This window comes from Henckelia pumila, chromosome 4 (assembly GCF_033568475.1).
Source record: "Henckelia pumila isolate YLH828 chromosome 4, ASM3356847v2, whole genome shotgun sequence".
Taxonomy (NCBI): Eukaryota; Viridiplantae; Streptophyta; class Magnoliopsida; order Lamiales; family Gesneriaceae; genus Henckelia; species Henckelia pumila.
In genome coordinates, this window is record NC_133123.1 from 5166578 (window position 1) to 5186770 (window position 20193).

Genomic DNA, 20193 nt, shown 5'->3' on the forward strand with positions numbered 1-20193 from the left:
AAGAGGCATATGACAATAGATGAATATCCATTCAGTTGTCTAAACATGTATGATTTACATGTAGTATTACTTGGAAATAAGTATTAGTGAAAGAAATGAAAGCAGATACGACAGAATTGACGTTACCAATATTAGAATTCCAGTAAAAGAAGCAGAAAAGAAGAACTCAAGTGAGTTATGTAACAGATTAGTTACATAAAAGTTGAAAGAAGATCAACTTTACGAACAACTTTAGTTCAAATCTACTTGAATCATCATGATTGTGCAAATTTAGATTGTATTCGATTTCGACAGATTCAAGAATATGGTGTATTAGATATGATACAACCATAAAAGATAATGGTTATGCATTGAGCAAGATGATCAGATTACAGGAATGAGTGAAATCTATTGTCCAGATAGAGACTTTAGATTGGTTTTCTAGATTGTGGCAGTGATTGTCAGATGTTCTGAGTGTTGGGTTGTATGAGATTTCAGTATACCATCCTCTGATTAGTGGACTATCAGATGTGATTATCCAGATTTCCGAGGATATGCTCAGAACTAGAGTACTAGATTCGGTACTAATTGATTGATTATTTGCCACTTGATTACTATGATTCCTGTAAGAGCTCTTGAATAGCTATAAAGACAGTATTTTGATGATTGATTGATCAGAAACACAGAAATGTCTTTATATAGAAATGATCTTTCAGAACTATCAGCTATTTGACCAGCTATGAGTCAAGAAATGATAGAGAATGTGAAGATTGTTTTGAACAGAAATAGAACAGCAGTGACTGAGCTAGAAAATGGGCAACAGGTATAGAGATTTGAAGCCTGAGCAAAATGATCAATTCAGAAATTGTTTATCGAGCATCAGTAGATTTAGAAAGAAATTTCAGAATTGATTTCTATGAGTATTTGATCTAGCTTATTGATTAATACTCAAGCATGAAGTATCAGATAGATGAATTGTTATCCATATGCATTGGCTGAAAAATATCAGCTAGAACATGTATGTGTATTCAATTCAGATGCAACAGAAGTTGATAAGATTGTAAGTAAGACAAAGTAATTGATGCAGAGTTAGATCACAAGAAAGAGCAACTTAGATATAAGTTGACTCAGTGATTATATGTGAATGCGAATAGATATGATTGCAGAAACAATCAGAAAGAAGATTAAGCTATGATAGAAGAGAAGATATCAGAATAGATATCGATAGCTCAGAGAATTGAAGTTAGTATTACTTCAGTCAGCTACACAGCCTACAAGAATCAGCAGTAAGATCGATGCGATTTCGAGGACGAAATCATTCCTTAGAGGGGAGGAAATGTAAGGCCCGTAAATATTAAGTTCTTAATGACGGGATTTAAGATTTAAATTCCGGATATGAGAAAATATTTATTTGAAGAAGTTAAGAAATGTGGAATTGCAATTTCGGGTCAGAAATATTTAATTTGAGGATTTTCGGATTTTAAGAAGTTTATTATCCGAAATTCTTAAATTAAAAGATTAAAAATATTTGCAATTGATATTTATGGAATTTAAGATGTGAATTCCAAGATGATAAATATCAATAATGAATTTTGAGGATAAATCCGAGAAAGGGCCAATTTGCAAATATTGAGCAATTCAGGGACTAAAGTGCAATAATGTCCGAAATGATTTAATTTTAATCCAAGAATATTTAATTTGAGAATATTTAGAGTTTAGACTTGAATTCTAATATTCTTAAATTATTTAGAATTGAAATTGAATTAAATCGCTTGTTCAGGGACTGAATTGCAATTAGGCCAAAGTTCAGGGACCAAAGTGCAATTTTGTTTGCAACTTGCCATATAAAAACGTGTAATCTTTAGGAAATGGGCATATTGCAGCCCAAACTTCAGAAGAAAACGAGAGAAGGGAAAATGAAGGGGTTTCAACCATTTTTGCCTTTTCGAGTCCCGATTAAATTCAATCCGCCCGGTAGAATTTCCGATTGATCATATATTTGCGATCACAACTTCGAGTGCTACGTTTTGACGTAAGTTTTATGAAGATCTACCATGTTTGAATTTTATGTTGTTGTTAGAATTAAGATTTGATTGTATAAACATGTTCTAGCATATACGACGATAGTATATCTAAGACGGATCGAGAAAAGATCGTCGTTTGGATATGTTTTGGAATATTGAAAGAATTATAGCAATTCTGATTTTTAGGGGATGATGTTCACGTTATTTGCTGCTAGAAGTGGTGATGATATGTGATTGATATGATTGTCTAAATGATGTTTAAGCTTTTGGATAGACCGAAATCATATCGTTACGCCGCCGGTTTAAGATTTTGAATTGATATGTATTATCAATGTCTAAAGCTCATCCTCAAGTGTTTAGTGGATGAATTGAATATGCAATTGAGTTTAGAATGATATTTGAATCGAAAGAATTATCGAAGTCGAATAGTTGCGACGTCGGTTTGAATTCCGATTGTATTAGTCAGATTTGAAATGTATCAGCTTTAAAGAAACATCGATTCAGATTGGAAATTGATGTTTAGATATGCTATACATTATTTCAGATTTGACTTGAAGATTATCGAAGTTGAATTGACGAGTTCGAGTTCGAATGACTTGAAGTATTTGAAGTTGAATCAAGAATACCTTCAAGTAGCACTGATTGAAATAAGCATAATTTGATGTCAGATTTGGACAGCTTGTAGTTGATCAAGAATTGACAGAGTGTCAGCTATTTGAATCAGAAATGCAGGTATGAATAGACATTAATAAGATGGGCAGAATAACTCGAGATTGTTTTGCTTATCGAGTTGCCTAAAATCACATATTTGCCTGTTTTTATATATGTTATGGTTTACGTTTACATAAATGGGATAGATTATTCAGAATAGCTATTTTCTTGAATTTCCCAGAACATTTATGTAAATGTTTACCTGTGTAAGCTGATTTGTATTATTTGCTGTATTGAACATGTTTTACATGTTTTATGAGATGCTTGCAGATTTATTGCTATCTTTATGTGATTAGCTGCTTTGTTTTGCTTAGTTGGTTATTGAGCAAGTGTTCAAGGTGTTTTATAGCTTTTAATGCATACAGCTTATGTTGCATTCATCTTGAACTCCAGCCTTAATAGCACAAAGGGCAGCCATCGCCTAGAGTGCAGATAACGTTTGGAGAGCTGTAGTGAGTGGCATAGAATGTAGATTTATTTCTAGAGTCAGCTTGACTCATGGCACAGAATATGGATTTATGTTCAGAGCCAGAAGACTCACTATAGTTGCACCAAAGTCAGAGGAGTAAAATACTTGATGCTGCCTCGAATGGGCGTGTCGGTAGTTTGAGAGCTATTTTATTCCTCGGGATCCAAAGAACCAAGCTTTATTGATATCAGCTTTGCTAGCCTATCCTTTGGCACATGCATTGCATTTATGCATTAACCTAGAGATTTTTATGGTTTAGATTATGCGTTTATAAATGCTAGCATGTTATGTTATTATATGGTATTCAAGATGTGAATTAGTTTATATGCTTAAATGATGTATATGCATGCTATTCATACTGAGATTTATTCTCTCCGGCTGTTGCTTTATTTGTATGTGTGCATTGCATCAGGTTGGGGGCATGATCAAGCTAGAGTTGGCTTGGATAGCATCAAGAAGAGTTTTAGCAAGTGAGGACTCGGGTTTAGCAGAAAGACTCGTACTTGTATTACTTATACATGTTAGAGAGCAAGAACCTTTACATAGGTTGTTTATGTCAAGTATAGATTTTTACTTGAGAATTCATGTATTCTAGACCACTTGATATTAGTTTGAATGCATGTAAATATATAGAATCATGTTGAAAGAGTGTATGGATGTTTGAGATTTGATATACCATGTTTCATAGTTGGAATGGTTGTTTTTATCAGCAAATGAAGTCTGCAGCATTCTGAAGCAGAGTAGCTCGCTCGATCGGTAGAATATGCCGGATCGAGCGAGGCCTTTATTTTCCAAAGCAGAGAAATCAATTTTCTTTTTCGCTCGATCGGTAAAAGTTCACCAATCGAGCGAGACCAAAAATGTTGCAGACCGAGAGTTTTTATGTTGCGCTCGCTCGATCGGGCAAGTTTCACCGATCGAGCGAGACACTGTGTTTTAAAAAAAAAAATTAGCTCTTGGTTTGAATATTTTTTTTTTGGCTATGATTAATTGCTTATTAATCGTTTATTGTCCTAAGATGAGATTAGCAACCCGAGGTCCCCACACATTTGGACCCGAGTTGAGCTCGAACTACTAGAACGATTTTGGGCAGTAGGGGCAGAGAAAGCATGTTTTTTCTTTTGGTATGCATCATAAGCTCTCAATGCATTCTCTCTAATGGGAAATGATCTGTGCAATGAACCATTATATCCATTAACTTGCTCCCAACATTCTTCCCAACTATTATAAATACCGGGGATATATCCTTCAAAAACCACATATGTTTTTTCCTACATTTCAATAAACAAACATTTCAAAACATAAATTATACTCAAATAATATAGATTGTCAACATTCGAATAGAAAGCTGAACATCGAATCAAAGCGCTAACCATTATCGTACAGAAAGCAAGCTACGACACTGCTGCAATAATGTAAACAATAGCGTCAGCATATACACATATACACGATACAATCCCATAAAAGAATCAGTATGTCTTCCACTTGGAGTAAGAAATACAACTCGTACACATATCAGAAAACTTGCTGCAAAATATGAAACATTGCTTCTCAAAATACCCTGAATCTATTTTGAATCAACAAAAAGAGAAACAAAACATACCTAATGAAATCTCGGGATTCCATGAAATCTCACCACTAGATTGGGATCGGTAGCATAAAAAAAAAGTAACAAAGAATATGAAACATAAAAAAAAAACTTACATTTGCTACTCTCGAATTTGTTGGGTTCCTGTCGCTTTCCGTTGCCGACCAATGGCCGGTGGTCCGATGGGTTTGGAGCAAAGGGAAAGGTGAATCTTGGGGATTAGGGTTTGCCAATTTCAGAGAATGGTGTGTTGAAGTCTTCGATTTGGGCGTATATTGGTGTTTCCCGACTCATGTGCTTTGCACGTGACTAATCCGTTATCTCTTAACAGCACAGTTGACGCCAGGGATGTATATTGGAAATCAAAGTTAGAATAAGGGACATGAATGACACCGAAATATTTTGAGGGACATAAATGGGAAAACAAATGAACTATAAGGATATTTTAAGGTTTTATCCCTCAATGAACCAAGAAGTGTACAAGTAGGAAAAAAATTAGACATTTAGAATTCGACACAATCAATATACATCTATGCTTGGTGAGTAAAATATGGTAGAGGTGATCACGGTGCAATTTTGCGGTTTTTTCGAAGAAATTCAAACTGAATTGCCACTTGCGATTCGGTTATATTTTATTTTTTTTAATTACGGTTTTGCATGTAAAATCGGTTTTGTGGTTTGGGTGATTTTAAGCGGTAGTTGTCAATTCGAGATTTTTTTTTTATGATAAGTAAAATGAAAAAAAAAATGAACTACTCACATTGTTTTAAATAATGAATGAAAACTATAATAAACAAAATAAAACTATATAAAAAATAATTAAGCGACAAAATAACAAGAGAGAAAGAGAGAACAAAAATTGAAGGAGAGTTGAGAGAGTAGAAGTGACACAAATAAGAAATATATTGTGTATATAGTGCTAGTTAATAAATATAACTCTAGTTAAATAAAATTATACATGGTAGATTGGTGGTGCGGTTTTGACCAAATATTGGGGGCGGGACGGTTTTCTTTTCTTTTTTTTCCTAACCGCGATTATTTTAAAAAAAATGAAATACAACGATGCGGTGCGGTGCGATCGGTTCGGGCGGTTTTTGAAAAATTTTGATCACCCCCAAAATATGGTAATATTGATAATGAATCTCGAGGTAAGATTTTGTAAGATTTTAATACAAAATACCCAATTTTGATGCATAAAATTATATTTGTAATTAAATTTTTTTAAAACCTAATCAAATTTGTCAATAAACACGAATTTAATAAGTTATTAATCACATACACCAAACATATTTTATTCAAAAAAAAGGTTGACAAATTAGAGTTTGATAACTTCAAGCTAAAGTTGTGGAACATTTTACAAGGTTTTGGCGCAACTACGGGAGAGGTTGACCAATCGATACAATAATTTATTGCCGGTTATTGTCATGTAACGCATTGGTTTCATAAATCGTGGCAAAAAAAATACAGGAATAAATATGTTTTTAATATTGTTTGTGTCAATTGGATATATTTTTCCTTCTATGTGAACGAACGATTAAATTATTATTTTTAATACAAACAAATAAATGATAAGAAAGACACCCAAAAGATAGTATTATAATAATTTTGTGTCGTTTAAAATTTAATACAAACAAGATAAATTATTAAAGAATATTTAATGATCAACGGGATAAAATAACATTAACGAATATTAATGGGAAATATACAAGATATAACTACCATAACTAATAAAACAAGGATTGTACCAACTTTCTTCATAAAATGTACTGCAATATTCTTAATACTTTAAAGTTTTTCTCAAATCTCTAAAAAAATAAATTCTCTCTAAGTTTGTGACTCATACTTTGATCTGAACATCGAAATGATCGCGCCAAAGTAACTCAAGTCATTAGAGATTTAATTTGAGAAAGTTGTCAAATCTACATCAGCCTTTTCAATTGATAACGTATCACGCCATTGTGTATTTGTGTTGGTCTTATTGTGGGAAAAAATAACTGTTACCAGAAATATTGAACCATATAAAAATTTATCAGATAAATTTATTTTATTTTAAATTAATAAGAATCTGGGCTACAATATGATTTAATAAGAAAGCATTTATTGGAAGTGGCAAACTAATTAAAAAATAATGTTGAGGGCGAGACGAAAATTTGTCTCCCAAAAATGCATTTATTATTACATGTTAAATTTTAATTTGAAAAACACCACCCACACACACAAATATATATATATATATATATATATATATATATATATATATATATATATATATATATACTCCCTAATTTCACTTACACTTAAATAACGAGTAAAATTCATTTTGATACATAAACTATTGGTAAAATGTCAAATTGGTACATTAACTATTGAAAATGGTTTAATTGATACATAATCAAGTTATAAAGTCAATTTTATCATTTACCTATTTTATTTTAAAGTTGATATTTTTTTTAAATTAAAATAGATAAACATTTTATTTTTCAAAATTATTTTATTAATACAATTATAAGCATAAATTTATATTTATTTACAATTTATATTATAAAAAAGATCGTACTCATTGTACGAAACATTGTAAATATTAATTAATACAAACATACATATACACACATATATATAACAATTGATAAATTACATACTCAAAAATAATATATATTAAAAATATATAATAAAAGATATTTTCTGTTTATCTTATATTAATTAAAGTAATATAAAAATTATTTATACGAGTAACGAATGCGTCTTTTCATTTATGCTCTACGAATGTTATGTTAAATATTTTTCGTATACATGATAAAAATATTCTTTTTATAATATAATAATTAGTGAATATGAATATTTATAATAATTAATGTATATTTATAATTGTAATTAATATAATAATTTAAAACAAAAAAATATATATGAAGTTCAATTAATCAATTTAATAACAATATTCAACATAAAAACAATTTAAGTAAAGTGCAAAATTGATCGTTTGGTCATATACCAATTAAATCATTTTCAATACATTTTATCAATAGCTCATGTACCAAAATAATTTTACTCCTTAAATAACTAAAAACACATAAAAACAATTATCATATATATCTTAAACATAAAAATATTTGTACTCTATAAAAAGGTGAAATAATCCTCAATGAGATTATCGTTGAAGACGAGATCATCAACTATGGTAAGCATGAGCTGCAGTTTCTTTATTCCATATCCAATGGTGACCAATTTTGGCTGCACAAGGGGAGAAAAACAAAGCTTCAGCCTGAGAATATTAACTTAGCACAAGGGGAGAAAAACAAAGCTTCAGCCTGAGAATATTAACTTAGCAGTCGACCAATACGACAGAAACTAAAAATGACTGCCATTAAAATTAGCAGGAAATCATACATGCTCCCCAAAAGAGGCCAGCATTTCAACGATCACAGCCTCTTCTAGCTGCTTCACGTCTGTCTCATCATCCCATGGTTTCACATCCATGAGAACAGAGGATTTTCCACCTGGATACATTCAATCAGCAGATTTTCAGTACTTAATCCAGTAATTCAACCAGGTCAACTCATAGTTCAAGAATTTTTTTTTTCAGAACCAAAGATCGGCATCATGTGAATAAATAATGATTTTGGATTCTATGCTCATATAGTTCGCAGTATTTTAAACTCACTCTTTTTCTTTTTGGCGGATTTTTTGCAGCAGCCTCTCTTTTCAGCTGCCTTCTTTTCCTCCTCCTGCTAATCGCCAAAGAGACCCATATCATCGTCATCATCGTTTCCTGCAGCCTCCTGGAAAAATTTTAAGTAAAATCAGAAAAGTGAAACCAGATTAACTAAACCAATAAGAGATAATATGTGGCATAAGTTTGGAACAACCCATGCATATCCCAAAGGAATCCCCCCTCCCATCACCTTGCAACACATGTACAGACATGGAAAGCAAATTCAAAACCCCCCTCAAACCAGCTGAAAATGCACAAAATCACCTATTGAAAAGCCTCCTCAAATCGATGGTAACTTGAAGATTAAGATCGCTAGGCATCAAGTGATATGTATTCTACACATAAACAAAGTTACTACCCATATTTGTAAATGTATTCTATACATAAACAAGCTCAAAGAAGCAGCTACCTTGGCTTCCAGCAGGAGCAGCCTCTGAAGGGGAACCTTTGCCGCCAAGGCTCAATCCGGCAGCCTTCCCAGGAAACCTGTACAATATTCATGCCAAAAGCATAACGATCGAGAGTCAATTCAAGAGTAAATACCAAAAATGATGAAAAATAAACTGCATAAGAAGTCACTCACGAGGAACTTCAACAAATTAAATTTCTTGTCGAGACCCAATATGGAGATGTAATAGTTTTCTCAAGTTTCAGAAAGATTGAATATCAAAGTTAACAGCTTTTGAACTATTCAGACTTCTTTGGATAATGGGACATAATGTTTGAAGGACTCTGTCGTAAAAGTATTTGAACATTGTTAGTAAACATCTAGCTATTCATTTTATTTTCTGGTGTAAACGAAACAAAAAGCAAATCTAAGAACGTAGATCAAAGAAAACGTAGCTGAAGTTGTCCAGAACGTATAAACAAACAAAAGGGAAAAACCCCAAAGAAGCGATCCCGCAGCATGTGTAAGCAGAGAAAATATGAACGAACAACAGCGCAAACCTGCACAAAGTTTTCCACTGTAAACAAATCAAAACCTATATCAACAAACATAGATCACATTTTACAACAGATGGGAAAAAACCAAAAGAGGAAAAATTGTTTTAAACAAGACAAAACACAAATATAAACACATAAATCACATATGTTGTACACTATCCGTAGGAGAAAAAACCAGAAACAAAAACCCAGACGAAGCTTTTCAGTAAAACACAGATCTAAAAATTTATATAACATTTTGCAACAGGTGTAAGCAAACAAAGGTAAAAAAAATTGGAGAGTAACAAACTCGTTACCAGTACAAAGTTTCCAAATCCCAAATAGAAGCCACACGAAAAGCAGTTCTGAAAATATAAAGCAAATTTTACAACACTTGGATGCAAGAGAAGGGTAAAATAACAGATAAGAAACAAGTCACCCGTACAATTTGTTTCAAACTCCGAAATAGAAGGCACACGAACTGTCTGAAGAATGATATAACGGCCGGTTCAGATAAAATGACGAGCGGCGGAAGAGCATAGCGTAAGGCTCAAAACGAAAGATAGGGAGAGATGAGAATGTTGAATGTTAGATTATGAAAGAAAACCACAAACAAAATGAAGAGAGGCAAGAGACGGTGATCACCGATCCTCTCCACCATTCTTCTTTCAACACATTTGATCATGGTTAAACATCGTGAGAGAAGAAATGACACGTGGCTATTGAATGACCGGGAACCGGAGGGAAACTGGCCGCTCTCAACTTATTCACGCTTTCATATATGTAGATATTTCCAGGAAATATTTTTTTGGGACAGCTCTTCAAGAAACGCTTGATTTTAGATCTCATTTGATCTGATGATTTCTTCAAACACTTGTCTTCTAACCAATTCGTCAACTCAGGCAATCTCCGCACTTAGAATGCAACGGGCAGGCTTGTGATTACTATCAGTCACATTCATGCAAATTAAGCTGTCCAAGATGTCTAGTAGCCTCAGAAAAAAGGAGAAAGGAAGTCTAAAATACGCTGAATATCTGAGAATACATTCACATGAGTAGGTAATCATGAGAAATTAAATATTTCAGAACAAGAAAGAGAGCTTCAGAATAATCCCTGGCTGCCATTATTAGGAATAAAACGGGCAAGAAAATTACTGTACGATAGAGGAGACAAAAGGGCAGTCTAAGCTGCAGGTAGACGTCAAAGCTGAACGGTTATCAAAATACTCTGTCACACCAGGCAGGTATTTGTTTCTTCTCCCCAGAATCATATCCTAACAGCACAAACAAACCATGATTAGATCTCTCACAAAAATAGTTTTGAACATAATAATAATTAATCTATCGTATCAAGGCCATCCATAGATACTGAAATACAAAAGTGTTGGATTCCAGTTCCAGTTCCAGTTCAAGTTCAAATACATATATTCAAGGAATTATAACCACCATCATGAGATTGTGGACAAGGTACAACAAATATTTCATCCTGATACCTGCCAAACCTGGTTGGTGCTTTTCGAATTTATAAGATGGAGGAAATCCAATATAAACTTCCCAAGTTCCTTGAAAGACATTTCCTGCTTCCATTTCTACTCTCAACTGATCTCTTTCTTTAAGCCAGTCAAAGCATCTCTGAGAAACAAACATTGTAAGACATGACACCAAGACGATGGTAGAAATCTCCAAGAAACACAACCACGTCAGCCTCAGAAAGCTCAGGCATTCCTTCCACAGGGTTAATTTCCATAGCCTGCACAAGCATAAGCGTTTAAAATTTCTTACCATTTGAAACAGAAGGAGGCTTTCTTACATAATGCGACTATGAAAATTTGAAACAGTAAAAAAATAAATAAAATGGCAGCAGTATGAACCAGAGTATTTACATGCATTTGTCACGCGAAGCATTTGGATAGCAGATGAAACCCCAGCTGCAACAAAAAGGATAATTGGCAAAGCAAACAATTAACATGTGCAAAAAATATTCTACTAGGCAAGCAAACGAGATAAGAATAAATACAACACCATACCAGAAGCAGCATGTAAAAGGTTAGATGGCTGGAAAAACCATTGTTCGCCTATATGCATGGTCAAGATCAGCATTTCGGCGATTGACAGCTTCTGCATGTGCAGTGAAATTCACAAAGCACATGACTTGACCGTAAATTCTCATCCTCGGACCAACAGCTCCCTGACAAGAGAGTATTAAATTAGTTTAATAACAAAGATGGAAAATTTTAACATATGATAAGAGAGGAATATACCAAGTAATACTAAGTCTACACCCATTCGTCAATGAGATTCTTCAGATCCAAATCCAAGACCATCGCCGGATTTCTGCAAGAAATATAAAGTAACAGCTGACGGCAACTTCAAAAGATTCATTTTCTGTTCTGAGAAACAGAGAGACAGATTATAGACATACAGGAGGGGTGCAAGTGGCTGACTTGGCTGAGATTCCATTGGTCCTCCTCCTCTGAAAAACAAGCTGCGGAAGCCAGATCAAAGCAAAGAGCAAATAAACACGAGTATGACAGCATGGTCCAAGTCAATACCCATCCATCTCCAAATTCAACTTCATTCATTTTTTTTGTTTTCCCTCCAGAATTCTTGTTCCCACATGATGCTCTTTCATAGAAGTTGGTCTAAGCAATAGAAGCCTCGTGCAAATGGACGAGCAACAACAGAATATGTTGCAGCAATGTGGTGGATCCTTAGGAAGCATCGTGGCGTATAATTGAAGCCTTCTGGTACCTCACCTTCTCAATTTCCTTTCCAAGAAAATCAAGAATGGTGTCGGTCACATGGTTAGGAGCACATCCAGCATCCAACATCAGTTTTAAGTACTTGTAAGCATCCTTAAGTCGACCCATCTTACTGTGCACTTCGATAAGTGTATTATATGTAACCACATCAGGATTTATACCACTAGTCTTCATTTGTTGAAACAGTTTGTTCGTTTCATCCACTCGGCCAGCCTTTCCAAGTGCGTTGATCAAGGTATTGTACATCACAATGTCAAGATAACCACCTTCCTTTGTTAATTTGTTGAGAACAGCATTTGCCAAATCCGCTCTTCCCATCTTTCCCAGGCCTTGAATTATCACGTTGTATGTTGCTACGTCTGCTGGACTAACAGTCTCACCCATGGTATGGAAAACCCCCCATGCTGCCTTGAAGTACCCCTTCTTGACAAAGGAACTCATTATGGAGTTGTAAGTGAAGGTGATAGGGTTGACACCCATATCGGTGAAAATCTCAAATACCTTGCAAGCTAAACTCAACTTCCCCTTGGACAGAAAAATAGATAAATAGGTGTTCACCATATCGATATCAAAAGAATCTCCATCTCTAGCCATCACTCGAACCCCCCTCGTCAGCGAGAAAGATTGAGAAGGTTGACAATCGGAGGGGACCAAATTCGCCAGCAGATCCATATAAGGAGAAGACGACCAACTATCATTTTCGTCATTATGGACTTTGACATCTTCTGAACCAAGTGAACCATCACCGTTTGTATCGACCATATTTGAGACATTCAAAATCTCGGTAACATCATTTATTGATGGAAACATGGGCGTCAAGTCCCTGGTTTTGCTTTGTGGACCCCTTAACAAACCTTCCATCGAGGATTTCCAGTTAAGTAGAGCCGGAACCAAATTCCCATCTCTAATATGCTTCATGAGCCGCTCCGACCAATCCAATCGATCATGCTTGTAAAGTGAAATCAACAAAGAGGTAACAGTGACCAAGTCAATGACAAAACCACGTGTCACCATCTCTTCCACCAACTGGAATGCTTCCTCAAGTCGATCCTCCCGACAAAGTTGCAAAATGACAATGCCATAAGTAACACCATCCACAAAATCATTACCTTTTCTCTTCAAGTCACAAAACATGGTGTAAGCTGCTTCATCCCTTCCGTTTCTATACAATCCATCAATGAATATGTTATACGTCCAGCACGATGCCCTAACACCATCATCATCGACCATTCTTTCAAAAAGACTGCAAGCTTCCATTAGCCTTCTTGACTTGAGCAAACCATTAAGGAGGGAGTTATAAACAACAGTTCCTGCACGTATACCATTACACTGCATTTCATGGAAGATTTTCACTGCATCATTGGTCAGATAAGATTTAGAACAGCCTTGAATAAGAATCTGATAGGTATATGCATCGGGCTCATGACCCGAGGATCCCTTAAGTTCCTCCCAAACAATAAGGGCATCATTCACCTTTCCAAGGGAGAAAAGCACATGGATGAGACTATTATAGGTACACAAATCAGGATAAAAGGAACCACTCTTTTCCTTCATCTCTTTAAACAAACTGAGAGCTGTAACAAAGTCACCCCACTGACCAAACGTGTGAATACATATATTATAACCCCATCTATCCAAGGGATATAGCCTTGTCTCACGTAGTTTACCAAAAACTTGTTTGAATTGATCTTTCATGTCTGCCTTCTTGAGACCAAGAAGTAACTCGTTACAAGCAATGGCATCAGGAATTACAATGCCATTACCAAGAGCAGAGGATGAGTCCAAAAGCTTGAGGAACATCGACAAAGCTATGCCAATCTGATTCTTCCTTGCAAGAGCAACAAGGACAGAGCTGTATATATCGGGACTCAAACAACTATTACCATTTGAGTCTCTCTCGACATAATCCAAAACTTCCAATGCGGAATCAAACTTGCCACACCTAATGAATGCATTAAGAATCAGTTTAAAAGTTGATTGATTAAGCACCAAACCATCATTTCTCATGGAGGAAACCAGCTCAAAAATATCGTCGCTATGTTGATGGGTCCTAAGGCAAAGGATTTTAAACATTTGGGAGTAGGCGACCACTGAGTGTTTGTAATTAGGCCTAGAAGAGCACCAGTGGAAGAAATCCAATTTCTTGGTTGCATCAAGAGAATTACGGTGGAGAGTGTGTAGAACAACATCCTCAGACAAGGGAATAAATTCGCCATTTTTCTCAAGATAGTGAATCCCTCCAGGGTGTTGTAAAGCTTTAGCAATGGAGGCAACTAACAAGAGGTCTGCTGCCACACTTTTAGTACCAACCGTTTCTTTTGCTGCTGTGGTGAATCTAGTCCGGAAAGTGGCAGGATAATGAAGCAGATTTGCTGTATTACCTCTTCCGCAAAGTCGCATTATCGTCACTGTAATACCCATTTATACAAAAAATTCATTTGAAGTTTCGATGAATTGATGGGCAAATTCGAAAAGGCTCGAAACCAAACAGATCAAAGGGACTAGGCAAATCAATTGCTGACTCATTCAATTTAATTGAGTCTTAAATCTATTTATTAGAACAGTAAAATAGGTTATATTATAAAATTTACACCAAAAAAAAAATTTACACAAAAAATAACAATTTTCACTAAGGAAAGCAAAGAAAGAATGTTTCATCAAGAGAACAATGCCCACAAAACATCAAAATAGAAGATAAGGAATTAATAGGAAGCTGACATCCATTAGGTGAAAAAACCCAAGATTCCCCCAAGTTCATTCAACACCATTCAAGCTAAGCTCCCATAGAAGCCAACCAATTTTTTTTTATTGATATATTAAAGGAATAACTAAGAAGCTCATATCCAATTAAAACCTAGGATTATTCTCAGAAAACGATCAAGATTACTTGCAGAACTCAAGTACATTTACACAGCTAAATCCCAGATTAAAGTGAAAAACAAACCTCAATCCGAACACCTTTCCCTTTGAGGTTCACTGTATTCCTAGCAACGACTAGAATTCATGGTTCGCAGAAACGGTATCGGAACGGCCGGAACCGGATCACTCTCCACCTTTACGCTGTTCCGGAGCTTGAAGGGAGTTGTCTTGAGTCGGCGTTTTAGAGGGAAAAAACGGGGATATAACGGTGAAATAGCACCGGAACGGTGGAACGGGTCGATTTTTCCGATAAATCGGAGAAGAACGTCTGCCCAAATTTTTGCTTGTGCTCTGTGTGACTGTGACTGTGACTGTGGCTGTTTCTGTGTGTTGACGAACGAAAGGGGAGAGACGGTGAGGTGAGATGGATGATAGAAATGGGCTGGCCTGTAAACATTTTTTTTTTGTTATTTTATTTTATTTTATGTTTTATATTATATTAAAGTTTATTATATTATAATTTATATTACAGTTTATTATATTATAATTTATAAAATATGAGTTATTATTTAGAAAATAATTTGATTATTTCATTTTCATATATATAAATATATAAAATGAAAATAAATTTTTTATTTTTAATGTATATATAATATATATTTTATATAATAAAAAAATAAAATTAATTCTATTTTACTTCAATTTTTTTAGTTCTTGGGTAAGAAATTTACCTTCACAAGTTTTAGGTAGTGTTTGGAGGAGATTCTAGGAAGCACTTCTCAACTTCTCGTTAACAAAATTTTACAAAAATTCAAAATTTTGTTAATGAAAAACTGAGAATTGCTTCTTAGAAGCTCTCCCAAACACTACCTTAGTCAACTAAATTCTATTTAAAATCATTGATCTATTTCTATGTATAATCACTGATCCATTTCTCTGTGTAGGTTTATTTAAAACTTATTTATATATATATATATATATATAAATTTTCAGTTGTCAACTAATTATGCACAACTCGTACTCGATAACTAAAATCCGGTATCGTGTTTTAGTTATGCAAAAAATAAAAAATAACTAATCCCTGTACCGAGTTTGTTATGATATCCCACATTGAAATATTGAACTAATAAAGAGTTATTATAAACTCATGAGGCAACTCCACCCAATAGGCAAGCCTTTTGGGATGGACTGGACACCTCATGAGTTTATAATCTAACATTGACTCTCTTGTTGAGAGTCGGCGTAGCAGAAGGGGCGACCTAGGAAAGAGCTATTACCAAAAAAAAAGGTAAGTGAAAGTCGTCTAGAGTTGGCCGCCGCGCGGAAGGGGCGACCTAGGAAAGGCTACCACAAAAAAATAAAGGTGAGTGAAAGCCGTATAAAGTTGGCCGCCGCGGACGTCGGCTTCTCAATGGGTCGGCAATATTATGATATCCCTCATTGAAATATTAAACTAATAAAGAGTTAGTTATAAACTCATGAAGCAATCTCATCCAATAGGCAAACCTTTTGAGATGGACACCTCATGAGTTTATAACATAACAGGTTTTTAGTGATCGGAGACGAGGTGAAAAAATATTGTTGAGCAGCTTAAAAGTCCTCTATATATATATATATATATATATATATATATATATATAATGCATTTTGGAAGACATTATATGTTGATTTATTAATTTTTTAATAATTATTGTATTTATACTTTTTTTTTTTTGAAGAACTGTATTTTATATTTTTATTATCATCATTATTAATGTAATCTATATATTTTTCTATTAATTTTCTATATTTTTTATTATATTTTGTTTTTTTAATACATTCCCGTGATTGCTCCGTGAAATGACATTGTAATTGGAATTATAGTATCCGTGATGATCATCGCGATCGTTACTGCGAACAACAACTACAGAGCGAATTCGAAACATATGATGATCAAAACTCCCAAAACCAACAGGGACGTGATGCTTATATTTAGTGTACGAATTTCGTTATATTTTTACGTTTGAATAATTAGAAAAATAGTTCACGCTCTAAAATGTGTCATTAACGCCTAACCTTATCTTATTAATGTAATATTAGATAAATGCTCTATAATGTCAATCATTGTATAATAGATTTTGATTTACCTTAAATAATAATAAACCACTATATTTATGAATGATAATTTGTAGTAGAATATCAACAAATAAGTTATATATCTTAAGGTACCGTTTGGTACACAATATTATTAATTCATGTACAATTTTTCTCATCAAATATCACGTTCTTCTCGTCGTATTATTTATCTACTTATTAATTATTAATTTTGCATCAATCAAATCATTAATAATTTATTTTACATCAATCAAATTATTTAATTTAAATTACTATATTACCCCTTATAAATAATATTATATATATTTTATTTAAAATTATAAGAACAAAATGATCATTTAACATTTTAATGTTTTATGCAAATTAATCAATATATAATCTATCAATCAATCCAATACTATATTAATTATCATTGTTTATTTTCGACTGATAGTAAAATCAAGTTGCTCGAATACAACTATTATATATCTATATGTATATATCATATTATAAAATCTTTGAGTCAAACCACTTTTGATTTTTTTTTAATGTAACAACTAACAAGTATCGAAAATTATCTTTACAAATTACAAAAATACTAAACTATTATTTAATTTAAACAATTACAAAAACATATTTTAATAATTCGTAACTTATCTAAATCTATCATATATCTTATCCACATTTAAAAATTTTAAAATTATAAAAATTGTCTATTTATCTTTACCTAATATTATTAAATTTTTACATATCACTCCAAATTTTAAAAATATATATGAAAAAAATTATTAATTTAAAATAACAAATTATAATCACGGAAAATTATTGTAATTGTGAAACACGCAACACGTGGAACGAAACACTAGTAGAAATAATTGTACACTACTGTAACGAGTAGAACAAGATTTTCGAAAAATAAACTTCGTGGTCGAAAACGCATTGCACAGATTTACAGAACTTAGAGAATTCTGCGAGTTCACTTTATATTATTGGAGAAGAACTATATCCAAATATCTAACAAGCTAAATCTTCTCACACGAAAATGAGAATGAAGAACAATCAAATGAGCCTTTTCCTACCACCAATAAATTTAGTCCCAATAAAATCCTTCCCACGAGCATGTGGTCTATTGTCCGCGCAACTATTGCTCTCTTTGTCATGTAAAATGGTGTAATTTGAACTACTAATACTCCTAAAATAGCATGACTTATCACCAACAAAATCATATTTTTGTTGGGTGCTTCCTAATCCACTCGCTACTAAGTTTCCTTTGACAAGAACGTAACCTTGCGCCTTTTGTGCATTCTTGAGCTTGGTGGTAGAGAGTCCCGAATTGGAAGCCATCTGTTTCTTCTCATTGATACCTAAACTCACATTAGACACAGAAACAGAGCTCCCATTCCCTTTGTCAACGTCTTCCAAATACATGTAAAGGCGATATGCCTTCAAAGATTTGGTACAAGATGGCATATTGGTGTTGACACTGCTGTTGAAAAATATTTCTTGATTCAAAATCTGTAAATTCCCATTCTTTTTCATCACCATGCTGTTGGTATATTCGAATCTCTGTAGTGATTTGGTCATGAGCAATCCATGAGAAGAATTCACCCATCCGCTTAAAATCACCGACCTAGTAGCATTTGTGATGAACAATCCATCAAGACCTGTGAAATTGGAAAGAAGAGACATGGAAAGTGGTGAGGTACTGTGTTCGATCACCTTCCCTTGTGTTTTCTCACTACCCTTGTCCAACCAAACGTGCAAATTTGCGTCGATGTACCAAACATTTAAAGCATTTGTCACGCTGAATGCAAATTCATGAGCATTTCCATCTAAGATCTTTCCTAATAAAGGAGTAATCTCAATGTCATATGAAGGGAGATCAAAGGAACCAATGCCAGTGATTGGTCTCCACAGGAGAGGATTTATGCCTCCGGTGTAGACCACGGTGAACGGGAAAACTGCACCGATGATCATATTATCTAAGCTCACCAGCACCTCCCTGAAGGGTCCATTCCCAGCTGCACCAGTGAGGTTATTAGCAGAAATATACTCATTCGGATAATTTCCATACCAAAATTCATCATTTTCATGATACGACACATACACCTCTAACACAGCCTTGTATGCATTCTGGGGTATTTTGAATACCTTGGACACTACATTGGTGGAATTCTCAATTTCAAACCACAACCCATCATTTAGAGGAATATTTCTTGAAATGGGCAGGATCAAATCAGCTCCAGAACCAAACGTATCACCCATTTCAGCAGAGCCAACCTCACTGTAACCAGAACCCTCTTCCGTGGGATAGAAATGAAGAGAAACATTAACATGGTACACACCAGTGTATGTACTATCCACAAGATTTCCCATATAAACAGCAAGAATCTGATTATTCATCAGCAAAGAATGATACCTAGTAATGTCCTTCTTCGCTGTCCAAACAATGCCTGTGGCCCTAGGCTCAGCAGTGCAGCTCCTAAGTATCTCAACCCCACCAAGCCACACACCGAAGATTCTATCAAATTGCCGGCCTTTGCAAGTTGCCGTCCATTCAAGAACGATTCTTGCAAATTTCTGAGAAGGGCAATCCCAGGGGGGAGTGTAGTTAGCAAAAACAGGGGGCTTGCCGTAAGTGAATGCAAAATCATGTTGTAAAACTAAATATGAGCAAGGTTTGGTATTGGGAAGTGAAATGGGGTTTGTCACTTCGAAGTAGGTGGTTGGAGGAGTGTCTCCGGTGGACAACGAGGTGGGTTCTGAACTGGGACTTGGCCAGAAAATGGATCTTGATGAATGGAGGTTTGCGGCGGCGAGCGGCCGTCGGTGGAAAAAACTGAGACAACAGAGGAGGGGTAGGTAGAGGAGAGGCGGAGTCATTGCCAAATGATTGATGGAGTTAATACCAAATCACGGAAATCCCATAGAATCTTGGAGTACAAAAATACAAAACAATGATAGTCACTATCTTAAACAAGAAAGGTGGGATGTCCAATTTTGCCGGCAATGATTTCTCCAACAAAATTTTAAGAATCCTTTCTCGTATATAGTTTCTCTGTTTCTTTCTTTCTTTTTTTGATTCTTACTTCTATG

The 20193-nt window shown here is 34.4% G+C and overlaps 2 protein-coding genes across 12 annotated transcripts; both read right to left on the reverse strand.

Moving 5' to 3' along the window:
* Positions 1-8473: 8473 nt before the first annotated feature.
* Positions 8474-15463, reverse strand: LOC140894546 (pentatricopeptide repeat-containing protein At4g01570). 11 transcript variants are annotated; one of them, XM_073303077.1, is made up of 12 exons: positions 15110-15463; positions 11826-14573; positions 11665-11737; positions 11431-11591; positions 11287-11331; positions 10897-11153; positions 10559-10677; positions 9850-10375; positions 9722-9769; positions 9064-9428; positions 8890-8966; positions 8474-8547 (listed from the first exon to the last, which is right to left on the reverse strand). In XM_073303077.1, exon 2 carries the CDS (start codon positions 14563-14565, stop codon positions 12115-12117), a length of 2451 nt encoding a protein of 816 aa, XP_073159178.1. In that variant the 5' UTR covers positions 14566-14573; positions 15110-15463; the 3' UTR covers positions 8474-8547; positions 8890-8966; positions 9064-9428; positions 9722-9769; positions 9850-10375; positions 10559-10677; positions 10897-11153; positions 11287-11331; positions 11431-11591; positions 11665-11737; positions 11826-12114. The 11 variants fall into 11 exon arrangements, with proteins under 11 accessions (XP_073159178.1, XP_073159177.1, XP_073159180.1 ...); XM_073303076.1 differs by having other exon boundaries at positions 9850-10438; XM_073303079.1 differs by having other exon boundaries at positions 9850-9889; positions 10050-10677.
* Positions 15464-18156: 2693 nt separating this feature from the next.
* Positions 18157-19980, reverse strand: LOC140894577 (peptide-N4-(N-acetyl-beta-glucosaminyl)asparagine amidase A-like). The gene has a single exon (XM_073303125.1). The coding sequence runs from the start codon at positions 19978-19980 to the stop codon at positions 18157-18159; it is 1824 nt and encodes a 607-aa protein (XP_073159226.1).
* Positions 19981-20193: the final 213 nt, after the last annotated feature.

Excerpts from the sequence above, each read along its gene's own strand:
- LOC140894546 (XM_073303077.1), bottom strand. The coding sequence starts at position 14,565 with ATGCGACTTTGCGGAAGAGGTAATACAGCAAATCTGCTTCATTATCCT.
- LOC140894577 (XM_073303125.1), bottom strand. The coding sequence starts at position 19,980 with ATGACTCCGCCTCTCCTCTACCTACCCCTCCTCTGTTGTCTCAGTTTT.